Source organism: Theropithecus gelada, chromosome 20, assembly GCF_003255815.1.
Source record: "Theropithecus gelada isolate Dixy chromosome 20, Tgel_1.0, whole genome shotgun sequence".
Lineage (NCBI taxonomy): Eukaryota > Metazoa > Chordata > Mammalia > Primates > Cercopithecidae > Theropithecus > Theropithecus gelada.
In genome coordinates, this window is record NC_037688.1 from 62,372,086 (window position 1) to 62,387,806 (window position 15,721).

The 15,721-nt window shown below is 42.2% G+C and overlaps 1 protein-coding gene across 1 annotated transcript in view; it reads right to left on the reverse strand.

Moving 5' to 3' along the window:
* Nucleotides 1–14,717, reverse strand: part of MOSMO (modulator of smoothened) — a 69,795-nt gene extending 55,078 nt beyond the window's left edge. The window contains exon 1 of the mRNA XM_025371433.1: nt 14,437–14,717. Within this exon, the coding sequence (XP_025227218.1) occupies nt 14,437–14,542 (106 nt within the window). The 5' untranslated portion in view covers nt 14,543–14,717. The remainder of the gene's footprint in view (nt 1–14,436) is intronic.
* Between the last annotated feature and the right edge of the window lie 1,004 nt (nt 14,718–15,721).

Sequence of the window (15,721 nt, forward strand, 5' to 3'; positions counted from 1 at the left end):
CAGGTGGCTTAAAAGCAATTAAAATTCATTTCTTACATTTCTGGAGGCTGGAAATCTGAGATCAGGGTGCCAGCAAGGTCCGGTTCTGGTGAGGGTCTTCCAGGTTGCCAACTGGTAACTTCTCGTTGTATCTTCATATAGCAGAAAGCGGGCTAGGCCTCTTTTTAATCACCTCCCCAAATCCCCTCTGCCTAATACCACCATATTGGGGGTCAGGATTTCAACATGTGAATTTGGAAGGAGGGGCGCATTCAGTCCATGATAGTGACTAACCTCAACTAATGAGGTTAGGGTCATGGTTTACATACCTAGCCAGTTGGGGAAATCTACCCTAGGACTACAGATTACATCCATAACCCAGTTAGCAAATGTTGGCTAGTGTAGGAAGGTTGACAGGATGCTAGTAGCTTAGTATAATCTGTCATCACACTTGAAAAATCCCCAAATACACATTACCTTTGATACGTAGTACGGCACTTGTATACAAACATTTGGATAGGCTGTCTGATACTCTTAGTGCACTGAGCTGGAAGAAGGTAGCAATCCAAGTATCAGGGGCATGTTACAATGTACATTGTGAAAGCGATACCGGCAGGGCCGGGGCAGTGGCTCACATGCCTGTAATCCCAGCACTTTGGGAGGTCAGGGTGGGAGAACTGCTTGAGTTCAGGAGTTCCAAACCAGCCTGGGCAACATAGCGAGACTATTTTTTTAATAAAAAAAAAAAAAAAAAAAAAGTGATGTGGGCAGCCAGGGATAAAACAATGATATATCCTACTTTAAAAACATCAGATTGCTTTCAGTGACTGTATGGTGGGCAAATAATCAACTGCAATGTTTATGTTCTATGTAATAATCAACTGCAATGTTTATGTTCTATGTATCAAATGTATTAAGAGATTAATCCATTTAGTTGCTTAACCACAATAACAACAGTTACCGTGTGTGCCTGTACTGTGGTAGATGTTTCAGATACATTAACTTTAATTCTTACAACCACCCTTCACGGTAAGAAGTAGTATCCCCATTTATACATGAAAAAACTATAGCTCAGAGGCCAAGAAACATGCTCAAAGCCCCTCAGCTGGTAAACAGCAGAACCAGAATTTGAACTGAGTTCTGCCTTCTACCATATGTTTTTTTTTTTTTTTTTTTTTGAAACTGGGTCTCACTCTGTCACCCAGGCTGGAGCGCAGTGGTCCAGTCTCGGCTCAGTGCAACCTCTACCTCCCAGGCTCATGAGATCCTCCCACCTACGCATCCTGAGTAGCTGGGACTACAGGAACACACCATCACACCAGGTTAATTTTCGTATTTTTTGTAGACACAGGGTTTCGTCATGTTGCCCAGGCTGGTCTTGAACTCCTTGAGCTCAAGTGATCTGCCCACCTCGGCCTCTCAGAGTGTTGGGACTACAGGTGTGAGCCCAGCCCCCATACTCTTTTAACTATAACTTTCTGAATAAAATACTTTCCTAATAATTTAACATATCATATACACTCACTTCTGTTTTCAAGTAAGAGGATATTCATGAAGATGAAGAGGGGACAGGAACTATTTTTCAGTTGGGGAAAATACAGAATAACAAAATTTAGGTAAATTTTCAAGCACAAACAAAACATCTATGGGAAAGCCAGAATTAGAACCCAGATTTCAATATATGTACTCAACTTAAAAAGACTTAATCTGCACCTTATCATACTTAAATGTGCATACAAAATACTGTTTTTCTCCTTACTCTATCCAACCATAGAGGTCCCCTCAACAAACAGTAACCATTCTAGATCAGACTAATGGCCCTTCCCATGAGCTCCGATGAGGAACACTGAATTCAACCTCTTCCATTTCATCTTGCTTCCTCATGGGAAAGATTATTTACCCATTACAAGTTCCTCACCACCCCCTGCCCACCCCCACCATAGCAAACTACACATATCATATGCACAAGCATACACTCATACATATCTTCCTCAGCTCCACTGAGTTAACTCTACCTCAGGTTATTCCACTTCAGGAAACCTCTTATACATACATTCTCTGTAATTCCTCTGATAGGGCAATTTATCAGAAAACCCAAAACATGTTGATATATATAAGAAGAATCTCAGTGAACAACTATATCACATAGGAGGAATGTTGTAAGCTTTGAAGTCAAACTGATCAAGAATCAGAGAAGTAAGCTGCCCTTTCTTATTCCTTTTTATCTTTTGAAGATGCAAATAGTAAAGCAACTGTATTGCTTTCTACTATTTTGTTGCTGCAGAAGTATTTCAACTACAACATGGTCTTGTGGGCTAGCCTAGAAATCTAACTTCCATATTGATCCAGAGAATCAACAAAACAACCTATAAATTAAGTTTCATCTTATAAAGTCAGGAATGATTATATAGCAGCTGGACTTCATTTTCCAAATGAAAACCAACTGATACCTTTTTTTTTTTTTTTTTTTTGGAGATGGAGTTTTAGCTCTTGTTGCCCAGGAGTGCAACAACAAGATCTCAGCTCACCACAACCTCCGCCTCCCAGGTTCAAGGGATTCTCCTGCCTCAGCCTCCTGAGTAGCTGGGATTACAGGCATGTGCCACCACACCTGGCTAATTTTGTATTTTTAGTAGAGATGGGGTTTCTCCATGTTGGTCAGGCTGGTCTTGAACTCCCGACATCAGCTGATCCGCCCTCCTCGGCCTCCCAAAGTGCTGAGATTACAGGCGTGAGCCACTGCACCCAGCCCCATCTGATACATTTTTTAAAAAATGAAGCCTGAATTCTATGGATATGCAGATAATTTGATATGTAACAAGTTAAGTATCATACTTGTGAAAATGAGATAAGACTGGGGGTGCCAAATATTCCTGTCTTCTGAGCTCTAGTCCCTTTCTTCTTGCATATCCTACTCTCACCTCAAACAGAACATGTCCAAATCAACTCCTCAATTTTTTTTTTTTTTTTTTTTGAGACAGTCTCGCTCTGCCACCCAGGCTGGAGTGCAATAGTGTGATCATGGATCAGTGCAACCTCCGCCTCCCAGGTTCACACCATTCTCCTGCCTCAGCCTCCTGAGTAGCTGGGACTACAGGCGCCCGCCCCCATGCCCGGCTAACTTTTTGTATTTTTAGTAGAGACGGGGTTTCACCGTGTTAGCCAGGATGGTCTCAATAACTTGACCTCGTGATCCGCCCGCCTGGGCCTTCTAAAGTGCTGGGATTACAGGCGTGAGCCACTGCGTCAGGCCAACTCCTCACTTTTTACAATCACCTCACTCTCTAAATTCCCAATTTTATTCCCTAGCCCAGATTCAAAATCTTAGTGTTAACCATAACATTTCCTCTTTCCTGTCATGTGCAAGCTTAGACTAAATGCTGCCTAAGATACAAAGATCAATAAATCATATTCCCTGCTCTGAAAGAACTTAAAAAAATCTATACTAGAAAAAAAATTATACTAGAAAATAGGGCAAGTACCACACAAATAACCATGATACAAATATGCTACCATAAAAAATGTGCAAAGTGTTAGCAAGGAGTAGAGGGGAATCACTTTAGGTAAGGGATCAAAAAAGGTTTCACGAAGATAGCAGCTGATATGCTCGGAAGATGGGTAGGATACTGATAAAACAGGGACTAGAGAGAGTGAGAGGGTCAAAGAATTACAGATGAGAATACAGACTGTACATAGGAAACAGAAAGTAATGCAGAGGGGCTAGAATGTACATGCATGCAGGGAAAAAAAGGAGGATCTAAGGCCAGAAAGTATTATAAGTTGGAGCCAGACTGAAAATCCTTGAGTGTCTTTTGTTCTATGGAAGATGAAGTCACTGAAGGTTTCTGGTACAAGCACATGCAATGGTTAAGAGCCAGGATCCACTGAGTGACATTAGGCAAGTGACTTTTCTGTATTTTCATAGGGCTGTCTAAATAACAGCACTTACACAGGGGCGTTGTGGGGATCAATTAACACATGGAAAGTGTCTAGAAAAGAATCTGTCACAAAGTAAATGCTATACAAGTATTTATTATTCTATTTGTTCTTTAGAAAGATAAAATAAGTTGCAAAACACAGAAATGGACTGGAATAGAAATTTCACTGCCTTCTATCTTCCTTTACTCACGCCATTCCCTTTTCAAGAACAAGAACCACCCAAGTCTTCCTTATTACTCATTATTAAATGTATCATCTGTTAAATTCCACCTCCTCTCTGATTGCCTGATCATATGCATATGTTGGTACATACTCACAAGGTACAAGACATGCAAGATACAATTTTATCTTCCCAGGGTAGAGGGTACCTCAAGGACTTTTTCATTTGCTTAAACATAATCTCTGATTATTTCAGTACAGATTCCTTACAGACCACAAATACGTCAACAGCATTTGTTGCAAGACAGTCTAGAATGAAGTTCAAAGGCACAGGGAATATCTATGGGAAGATTTTTTTAAATATTCATAGTAAATTAAAGATTTCTTTTATCAAAATTATGGTACTTTATAAATGAAATGGTCATATCTCTGTGATAGTCTAAGTGGCCTTAAAGATTTTTGTCTTTGGAGGTCAGTGGCCTGATCAGCAGAACTGATCTGAACACGGCCTATTTTTGAAAAGAACTTCTATTATTATGGCTGAAATTAGACCCAACAATGTTCCAGGTAAACAACTTACTGTGACTATATTGCAATAATGAAATTTTGTTCTTCCTTTTTCTTACTTGACCCACCCAACTGCATTTTTTTCTACTCCTGTTTAATCTCTAACTATAGCAGTATATGGTCTCTAGTTGAACAGATCTATATTAAAAGTCAACAGCTGCCTTTTTGCTCAATATATACAACGGCAAGTGTCAAAATGCCAAATGTGACATTTTATTTATAGCCAAAGCTAGTATAATGAGACACACAAAAAAGTGCAGCCTTTTGCTAATTAAAAAAAAAAAAAAAGGAGTGATTCAAAGATATGTCAGTTTGCTTCAAAAATGAATTGGAGGTACACACTGAAACTTCCCTTAAGCAAACTATACATGTTAGTTGGTACATACTCACAAATACATGTAAGTACCATTGATAGCAACACCCAAACCCAAATGCTCTTTATTTTGTCAACTCTAAAGCAATAAACCCCAAAGGAACATCACATTCTACTTGCTCACTGTGTATCTGGCAAGAATTCTCCTCCGTGTAATTTGCAGTTAACAAAAGAATGCACAGTAAAGTTTACAAACACAGTATATTTAAGTGAAATACACAGTAAGGGTATACTATTGAAAAATGATTTTAATTCAGGTACCTATTTTTAGGTATCCTGATATTCAAAGATCTTCAGGTTTCCTCATGGCTCTTATCTAAGCCTCTTTAGGATTTCTACAACAGCTTTCCCAACATTACTTTTCAGTTTGTAGTCGATCAAGGATGAAAAACTGCTACTTTCAATCTGTTGTTATCAATTGGATCAGGTTTTCTAATTATAAAGCCTCTAGCTGCTTAGTTGGGCAAGGAATTCTAGAAAGCACTGGGAAAAAAATGTGTAGTTTCAGAACTTGAAAATACAACATCCCGACAACCAAGGTAAGGCTGTAAATATGAAATTTATACCTATATTCTTGTCACTGCTGTCACTGTACAACCTAATTTGCTGGGTCTCTTAGAGAAGCATATCGAACACGGTCACTATGTAAATAATTATGCATTCGGGTTCATGAACAAGTTCTTATTTATAATTCAACGGTAACAATTTCATAAACAGGAACACTTCATTACATGTCTAAATTTCCCCTATAAGATTATGCAATATGGCCCACTGCCTAAGTATGCATTGAAATGGGTTATGGAAAAAATGAACTCATAGTTGCATTACAGAAGCTAGTAACTAGAAAAAAATTTATTCCATAAACTAAATCTTCAGTGATACTGCTTGCCAGGTTTCTATAAAGAACCAACTATCTCATATATTTTAAACTTATTTTCACACTTCGAGGTGAGAAAAATTGACTTGATACTCCAACTGTACTACCAGCTCTTAAATTCCTTTAAAAATAACTTCTGAACTAAATGATCTTAACAATACACTGTGGTTAATACTCTTTAACCCACAGGAGAACAAAGTTGGAGTCTACACCTACATAACTATTAGAAGTGCTGAAAGAGGTATTAATCAGATCTAAATGATATAATTTTCATTAATAAAAACCCTCAACTGCAACTTGTCTAAGATCAATTACATGGCTCATAAATAGTGGGACTGGGACTCGGCTACACGTCGGTTTGCCCCAAAGCCTGTGTAACATTTCCACTATGCTAGGCTGTCTTTCATTTAGAAAACCTCTTCAATCTGTTCCAGCAACATCTAAACACAAGTTCTCCTTGGTTTTGGTAGTTACATGTGTCCCATAAGTGTATATTACCACAACAACTGACTATGCAATCTCTCTTCCCAGATTGGACCCAGCTGGGTTCACAAACATTCAAATACAGACACACCAGGTTGCCTTAAATCTCTTTCTGGAACAAGGCAGCGTATAAGTAAATAAATAAGACAGACAGTACAAAAGGGAAACACTAAAAAATCCAGATGTTTTGATCTTTTACATAATAAATGACTAACATTTGAGCATTTACTATGTATTGGACAATGTGCTAGTCTATTATATGCCACATTTTATTTCCTCACAACTATCCTTTGAGGTAAATATATTGTCTCCATTTTATAACTGAAAAATCAAATTACATGCCCCAAATCATAAAGCTAATAAAAAGGGAATCCAAGAATCAAATTGAGATACGCCTGACTCCAAATCCTACAGAACCATTTTACTATACTGCAACTCCAACACAAACTCAGTATTTACCAGGAAAGGGATTAAACAATGATATTTTTGGTCACACTAAGCAGAACAGTGGAGAACTGATATATGTAATTATTACTATGCAAAATTTGAAAGCAGCCAAATAAGGAAGGACTCAGTAAGTATGGCCAATCTAACAAATGCATCAGCAGTCTTTACTCTAATTTTTTTCTTCTGAATTTCCTTCTTTTAGTGATTTCCATTTACTCATGCCTGCTGTTCATGTTCTTAATCCTAAATTCCCCTTCTCCAGAAACATTTAGGCTTATTTATACTCTTAATTCTGAAGTGGTTTCATCTCTGTTGGTAATGGTAAAAGAGACGATGTTTGGAACTAAGGTTGTAAAGGAAATACAAATGCTTTGTTCAGGAGATCTAACTTCCTATTGGAAAATCTGGTCTACCCTGGGAATTCACAGTATCATAAATGATCTCAAGCTTTAAGCATGTCCTACGACTACTGTAAAAAGACCAGTTTTTGAATTTGTATTGATAATTATTACTTGATAAGCTGAAATAAACTATACTGATAATGTCACTTTTTTAAAAACCACATTTAAAAAACGTCTTTAATCACTTTATCTTCATAGCCTTTTATGCTTGGAAGTAAAAAACCGAGTGGTCCAAATGTCCACCAACTGATGAATGGCTAAATAAATGTGGTCTATCCATATAATGGAATACTTGGCAATAAAAAAGAAATACATAGCCAAGTGTGGTAGCATGCATCTATAGTCCCAGCTACTTGGGAGGCTGAGGCTGGAGGATTGCTTGAGCCCAGGAGTTTGAGTCCAGCCTGGGTAACATAGCAAGATCCTCTCTCTTAAAGAAAAAAAAAAAAAAAAAAAAGCCATAACATGGAAGAACTTTGAAAATATTATGCTAAGTTTAAGAAGCCAGTCACAAAGGATCACATAGATTCTATGATTGGAAATGTTCAGAATAGGCCAATCAACAGATAGAAAGCATATTAGGGGTTGCCTAGAAGGATGAGACACCTCTAAGCCTGGTCTTGGAGTAATGAAATGTTCTAAAATGGACTATGGTGATGGTAGCACACAACTTTATGAAGATACTAAAAGCCACTGATTTGTATACTTTACTTTATTTGTATACTTTAAATGGATGAATATTATTATGTGAATTACATCTCAATAAAGCTGTTTAAAAAATTTACCGGAAATAGGCTCAAAAGGCCAATGAAGAAATATTATTAATGCTTTTTAAATTCAAGGAGAACACAATCTCAAACTTTTTGCCCTTTCAGGTAACCAAATCCCATCCTTCTCTATAAATCATGTCCAAAGTGATTAATAAAATGAAGTTTGAGACAGGTTTGTTTAACAACTGATGTTACAGAGTTCTTTCATGTCAAAGTACCTTTGTGATCATTGAAGTTGTCATAGTTCCAGGGAAAGGACTTATGATTTAATAATTTTCTATTACTTAATGAACAGGTCTGCTTAAGCAACTTGTAATTTTAATGTTTTAAACTTAGGATCCCCAATGCATAGGCCGGAATCCACCTGTAGATCTTGGACCCTTATGAGATAGATGTCAAGCTCCACAGTTCCTTATCTGAGGCTTACCAGAGTTTCCTATGAAGTAGGAGGTAGCAGAATAGGAAATGACACCCCTCACCAAGTCTTCCACTTCCCTGAACACCTGCCAATCTTTAGACCTGAGGAAAATGAAAACTCTTCCTCACAAAATGTCAGACATATAGCGGGTTTTAAACAGGTAAGTCTTGCTCCTTATTCCCGATTTTACTACCCATGAGCAATGGACACCAGGGGGAGAGGACAGAATCCTGTTAGCATAATACTTTTAGCTTATTGTGTCTCCTCACTCAATCCTTGTCAGGTAATGAGGAGTGACTTCACGTGACTGGTAGTTTAGGAGAAAATACTGGGCATATGTGATCCAACATTTTGCCTTTGGAAGCACTCATCTCTCCTCTGTCATGCTGGAAGTGTTGTAGGGGCAGGTCCCCCAGTTCTGTCTAGGACTGGATAGTTAAGTCTGCTCAATTTTGAGGTCCAGGAGTAGGAAGTCACTTGCCCCCAAATGTAAGTGACATTCTCCAATATCCTCTTTCTTAGTAATAAAATAATATTTTAGCCCCTAAATACCTTATTTCTTTTTTGCCCCTCAACTAGTTCAGAATACAAACAGGGAAGAACATGTCAGTTTTTGAGACCTCCCTAAACAGTAACATCCCATCCAGACAATTTTAAAAACAACAAGAATGAAAATATCTTCAGAAATGAATACACTAACCTTAACTTCGTTATGACAAACTATAACATGAATATGATAACCACTTTAGGGAAATTTTGATGAGACATAAGGGAGAATTCTTTCAGCTACTTGAAGGAGACTTTTGGGGAACATCTGGAAATCTTCATAAAGAACATAAGGCAAATCCATCTAGGATGATTAGGATTACGGTCACTGAAATCCTTGCTGTGAGGGGATAATGCCTCCCTCACTAAAGGGATCTGTAGACCATTTATATTTAGAGAAGCAGCTTTACTTAACTGTTTATCTTGTTAAAATTAACTAACACTAATTCCCGCACCCCCAACAAAAAGTCTCTTCAGGGGTGAGAAGAGAGTGACAGTGAAATTAAGAAGCTTGTACAAAGCAAAGACTATCACTTTAAGACTGAAACCCAAGTCTCCTTCTTTCCCTCTTCCGTAATCTGGGAAAACCTCCAGCCACTGAAGAATTTTAATTTCACTTAAGTAAAAGGTGTGCATAAATAACATATAGGTAATACTTCAGTGAAGAATTTTCTTCAATGGAGTCTTTGCAGCACTGAAACTCAAATCTCACATGCAAAGCACTGCCATGCGGGGGGAAATGTGAAAATGACTATTTTACATTGGCCAAATATAAACATCCTAAGGAATCATATCAAGTAATGAATGTCAAAGTGCTTCAAAAACTATGAGGCATTATATAAAATCAAAGATACTGCTATTGATATTGAGTTCCAGTAACCAGCAGAAATTTGACCTTAGCATAGCAGAATTATGTAATTTTGTCACTGTATTCATCTACCATTTAATATTTTTGGTTACACTAACAGAAAGAGTCTTCATTAGAGTGTCTTCCCCCATACATATATAATATGATGTTTCAGATCTTCAAAAGTTTGTGCATAATCCACAAGCCATTACAACAAGCAGATGAAATGTTAATCACACAGGTGAAAATGAAAGGCGTGTACTTTCTCTGTATCTAGACCAAGACAATAAAAACATGAAAAACTCTGCTGTCCAAAGTATGGTCCATAATCTTATAGTAACATAGTTTATCAACAGGGATTTTAGGAAGTTACTCTTCCTCCTTTTTTTTTTTTTTCCTATGTCCTTCTATGGTAGTTCAAGCAGAAGCTGAGGACAGAGATTAGAATATGGAGATGAGAGACTGGAAGAGGAAGAACAGCATGGAAGTGGCAAAGAAAGTCCAAAGCCAAGAGGGCCATATATTTAACTTGTTCTAAGCACGGCTGTATTATCCTTAATGTCTCCTTATTTCCTAGAGCATCTAATAGAGAAAACGTCATTTCTCACAGTTCTGGGCTTTCATTTCAAAACTGGATTCTGACACCTGTTCTTATAAACTAGAACAGCAATATAACAATATGTAATTTTTATTGAGCATTGACTGTGTGTCAGGTACTGTTCTAAATGTTTTACATGGGTTAACTCAGTTAATTACCACAATATCCAAACGAGACGGGTACTTTTATTATCCCTAAGGCTAAAGAACCTGCCCTAAAGCTACAGAGCTATGAAGTGATGAAGTCTAGACTTGAATTCTCAAACTTTCCCTTAGTAGTTCACTGCAGTGGTTTTCAAGTTACATTCTGCAGACTCTTTCAGCTCCAAAAGTTGTTTCTAAAATACATTTTACCCTGTTTAAAAACTGCAATGAAAACATCATGATCAAAACTAGAGACTGAATATAATACACCAAAGGGAACCAACACATTAACTTTTTGTTGCTGGCTTAAGTCACTTTTGTGCAGCTCTTGAAATAAAGCTAGACCAGTCACCACTGAGATCTTATTTGAACTTCTTGTAAATGTTTCATTGATTTGGAAGGTGTAACTCAGCACTTTTTTTTTTTTTAACTCAAGACTACATCTGCCTGCTCAGGTGAGACTGTACAGCATACAAGCTCAAGCATAACAGTAAACAAAGGAACATACTATCCCATTCGTTTTACGTTTCGGGGGGCTTACTGCCTGACGTGTAAGGTAAGAAATACATGCTAGATAAGAATTTTAAAAATTGCCTATGTTCCTACTATCTCTTATTCCTCTTTCTAGCCATAATATTTAACGGAATGGTATCCTGAGATGGCAAGGGAAGCTTTTAGAAAAAAAGAATCACTTCCTCCATCCCACATCAGCCACATATTGTCACTGTTACGCTCTGGACCTTGTGCCTACGATCCCCTGTCATTCCACTTTGCTGTATTGATCATTGCCACTCTGACTGGTCTTCAATTTTATTGGGCCCCCTATTCTACTGGCCATGTACCATCTGCTATTCGACTGACCAATCCATTAGTTTTTATTCACTTTCACTCTTTATCCAGCTGATACTCCATAAGCCATCATTACAATACTTTGGCCACTATCCTAAATACCTTGGCTGCTCTGTCATTTTGTTGCAACGTATCTGGCAAACCCTAACCTTGAATGACGCCTTCACATTATTCTTTATTATTCATTATTGTATATGAGGCTTTCACATTATTCTTGATGTTTCCTTATTTCCAAGAACACTTGGAAAATTCACCTACCTCAGTACCAAAGTGACTGAGCACTACTAGAAAAGGTCAAGAGGGCAGATGGGTTATCACACTATATGTTCATGACCATCAACTTCCACGACGCATCAGTGCTGCTTAGAGAATCCTACTTATCACCGTTGGCAAGCTTTCTCTGCGATTATTTTTTTCTAACAGTTTATATTTCCTCAGACTTTGGACATTCATCGCTCCCATCTCCGTGGCAACTCACAGCCAATTTTGCCTCCAAATTTGAAAGAGTTATATTCATTCTATCCTTGCTTTCTTCGGAATACAAGAGGAGCTTGCCCTTTTTTTTTTGTTTTTTGATGGAGTACCACTCTGTCGCCCAGGTTGGAGTGCAGTGGCACAATCTCGGCTCACTGCAACCTCCACCTCCCAGGTTCAAGTGGTTTTTTTGGCCTCAGCTTCCCGAGTAGCTGGGATGACAGGCATGCACCACCGCACCCGGCTAATTGTTTTGTATTTTTAGTAGAGACGGGGTTTCACCATGTTGGCCAGGATGGTCTCAAACTCCTGTCCTCACGTGATCCGCCCGTCTTGGCCTCCCAAAGAGTTGGGATTATAGGCATGAGCCACCATGCCCGGCTATGCCCTTTTCCATCTTTGGAGTGTTTTGCTATCACTTATCTTTCTTCTCTTTCATATGTAACAATTCTTCTCTTTCAACTATATCTTTTGCATGAACATTTAGTCTGTTTTATCTATTGGGATTCTATCTAAAACTTCTTTGTAGAAAGGTTCTTTCTGCTAGAGCACTGAAACCCCTTTTCCCCTAAGTAAAGCCTGAAAGTCAGTCTCATAAAAGGAGTCAATCCACATATAAGTAGGATAAAAACATCAACAGGTCATGAACTGGATGTCACACATGTAACCGTGTTAAGTTGTCGGGCAGCAACAGTATTTTCGTAAACAAACCCCATAGTACCACCAAATTCGAAACCATCCTGATTCTTTCTTCGTATATTTTACAATTAAGAGTTCTGCTAAAACTCTACAGGCAAGAAAAGTAGCAGAATTTTTAGAGTGTTATTTTAATAACCAGTGAATCTGACAGCATGATTTTGTGTTACTAGGTCTGCATCGGGGGAGAGGAGGGAGGGAGGAGGAAGCAACAAATGTCCCAGCTACCACTCTTTTTCTAAGAGCTAAAAATATTGCAGGATAAATACAGAACCATAAGTAATACTTAAAAAGTAAGTTTTGACAGCACAGTGATGCTTTTTTTTTTGAGACAGAGTCTCGCTCTGTCGCCCAGGCTGGAGTGCAGTGGCGCGATCTCAGCTCACTGCAACCTCCGCCTCCCCGGTTCAAGCGATTCTCCTGCCTCAGCCTCCTGAGTAGCTGGGATTACAGGTGCGTGCCACATGCTCGGCTAATTTTTTTTTTTTTTTTTGTATTTTCAGTAGAGAGGAGGTTTCGCCATGTTGGTCAGGCTAGTCTCGAACTCCTAACCTCCTGATCCCCCCGGCCTCGGCCTCCCAAAGTGCGTGAGCCACCGCGTCCGGCCGCATTTTTACAAGAAATTATCCACGTAGGGAGCTTGACATTCCCAACCCTCCAATAGTTCCTTCACCTGCACTGAACAAGCAGTTAAAAAACAAGACCATTCCTTAAATCGGAGCAGCTCTCCTGACAGCTGTTTACATTAATTAAGGTTTGGTCTCACAGGTCTGGGAGAGGGGGAGAAAGAGAGGCAGAAAAGCGGAGGAAGGAGAGGTAGCAGGGAAAGAAGTGGCCCAAGCTGAGAACAATCTTGGAAGCGCATTCACCTGGGGTACCCTTCAGAAAGATGCCCGCCTCTTTCCCGAGGGCACCACCTTGCCTCTCCCGCCCACAGCGCCGTGGTGTTACAGCAAGCACTGCTCCCGCTGCCGGGCTGTCTGCAACTCTGATGTGTTATTTAATTTTGTAACTACTATTAAGATCTCTCCAGCGTTTTTGTGATGCGCTGGAATGAAAGACGCTCCATAAAATGAGGTTTATTATTAGTAGTATTATAGCTCCCGGGCCTAAAATAAAGCAAAATTATAACCACATACACACTTCAAAGGGAAAATCCGAAGCCACAAGCGTCTCAAACACTGCCAAGCGGGCAGGGGATGGGCGGGGGCGGGGGTGTAGAGGGGCTCCAATCCGGCGCCCCCCACTCCCACCAACTCCACCAGCTCTTCCAACACCCACCATTCACCCTGCCTGGTGGGGTCAGCGCCCACAGCCCGGGCTCAGCCCCGGCCGCAGCTTCCTCTGGTGGTAGAAGGTCTGGAGTCGGACCTGACCCCTCTCGGCCTCCTCTCGCCCACCAGCTCTCTAGTGGCTCCCGCACTGCCCCGCAGGCTGCCTCACTCCCAGCCCCAGCCTCTCCGCCTGATTTCTAATTTCCTTGCAGGAGCCTCACTTTCCTCCCGTCTGCCACCTTGACTTTTTTTTTTTTAAATCCAGAACGAAGCTGGTCCCTCTGCGATCCCTCACATGGGAGGGCTGCTCCCCTCCTCCCCGGTCCGGGACTCGCCAGCCTAGCCCAGGTCTCCTCGGCCACTTTTCACCCAGCCTGGGGCGCCTCTCCCCTGAGTCCGGGGGTTCCGCTGGCGCCCGGCGGCTTCCTCTTCTCTATCCCCTTCCTCCGCGGCCCGGGTCTCCCCTCCGCCCCCGATCTCCTCAGGCTAGCCCCCGGCCGGGACCCTCCACCCCGTCCTCCCCTCAGTCCGGGTCTCCCCTGCCTCGCGTCGCCCTCAGCCAATCCCCCGCCCGGCCCCGCGCGCCTGCCGCTCACCCGCAGACTCCCCGGTGTTGATCCAGTCCGGGTTGGCGATGCTGGCGATGGCGAAGATATCGGCAGCCAGAAAGAGACATCCTGAGATGATGGTCAGTTTATCCATCTCCCCGCCCCGCTCCCCCCACCCCCCGAGCCCCGGACAGGCAGCGGCCTCACGCCTCCCGCCCCATGGGCCGCCGCCGGGGCCCGGAGTCCCCGCGCCGCTGCCTCGCGCCCGCTCGGCCCCCGCGCGCCGCTCGCGCCCTCCGCGCGCCCGGGACCAGCAGCCGCGGCGCGGCCCTCACAGACGGAACCGCCGCCCGCCCCGGAACTGCTCGGCCCGCCCGCCCCTCACCCGGAAGCGAAGCCTGGGCGCTGGCGAGGCCGGTGCCGGCTCCCCGGCAGCCGCACGCTCGCTCAGTCCTCCAGGCTCGGCCGGCCGCCCTGGGCCCCTCCCCGCACTGCCCGCTTCTGGACCCGGACCCGACCGGCCCGGCTCCGGTCCCTGCCCAGGTCCCGGTCTCTTCCGGCAAGCCACGCCACCTCTTGGCTTTCTGCCCACTAATAAGATTGTTGTCGTTGTTGATGACTGGGCACAGCCTGCGGCCGCTCCTGAGCCCCTCAGAAGCAAAACTCGAAGGAGCGTGGGGAGCCGCCCGTCTTCCAGCAGGAGGCGGGCCCCGACTCCCGCCGAGCGACTCCGGGCCCTGCGCGGTCCCTGTCACCTTGTATTCTCATTGCCCGTTCCGCGGCTGTCAGCTCACAGGATTGCCCCATTTAGAAAATAGCTCTCGACACCCCCTCTGCGTCAGGCGCTGTAGGTGCAGAGGTACTGGAGTGGACAGAGGCAAGGCGCCCGCTCTCGGGGAGCTCATGTTCTGGTGGGAAGAGACAGAAACACATTAAGAACCTGTCTGCAAAATAAAGATAATTTCAGGTGCAGATCCCTGAATTCAATGGAGGTCAGTGTGATGGGAGTCGGGGCGATACCTGCGATAAGGGAGGATGCATTTCCGCTGAGACCATCATGCTCATAAAGACCTGCACTTTGAAGACCTGGCGCAGGACCAGACAGAGGAAACAGCCAGTGCAAAGATCATTAGGGGAGGGGGGCAGAAAGAGATCAGCGCGTCCAGGGTATTGCAAAATGGCATGTGTGGCAGGAGAGTAGTATGACAAGAGGTAGGCAGAGGCCAGGTGTAGGACTTTGGGAGCCTTGGATTTTGTTCTGAGTGCAATGAGAAGGCAGTGGAGGGTGTTTGCAGGAGAATCCCATGATCTTACTTCATCTGTGAAGATCGAT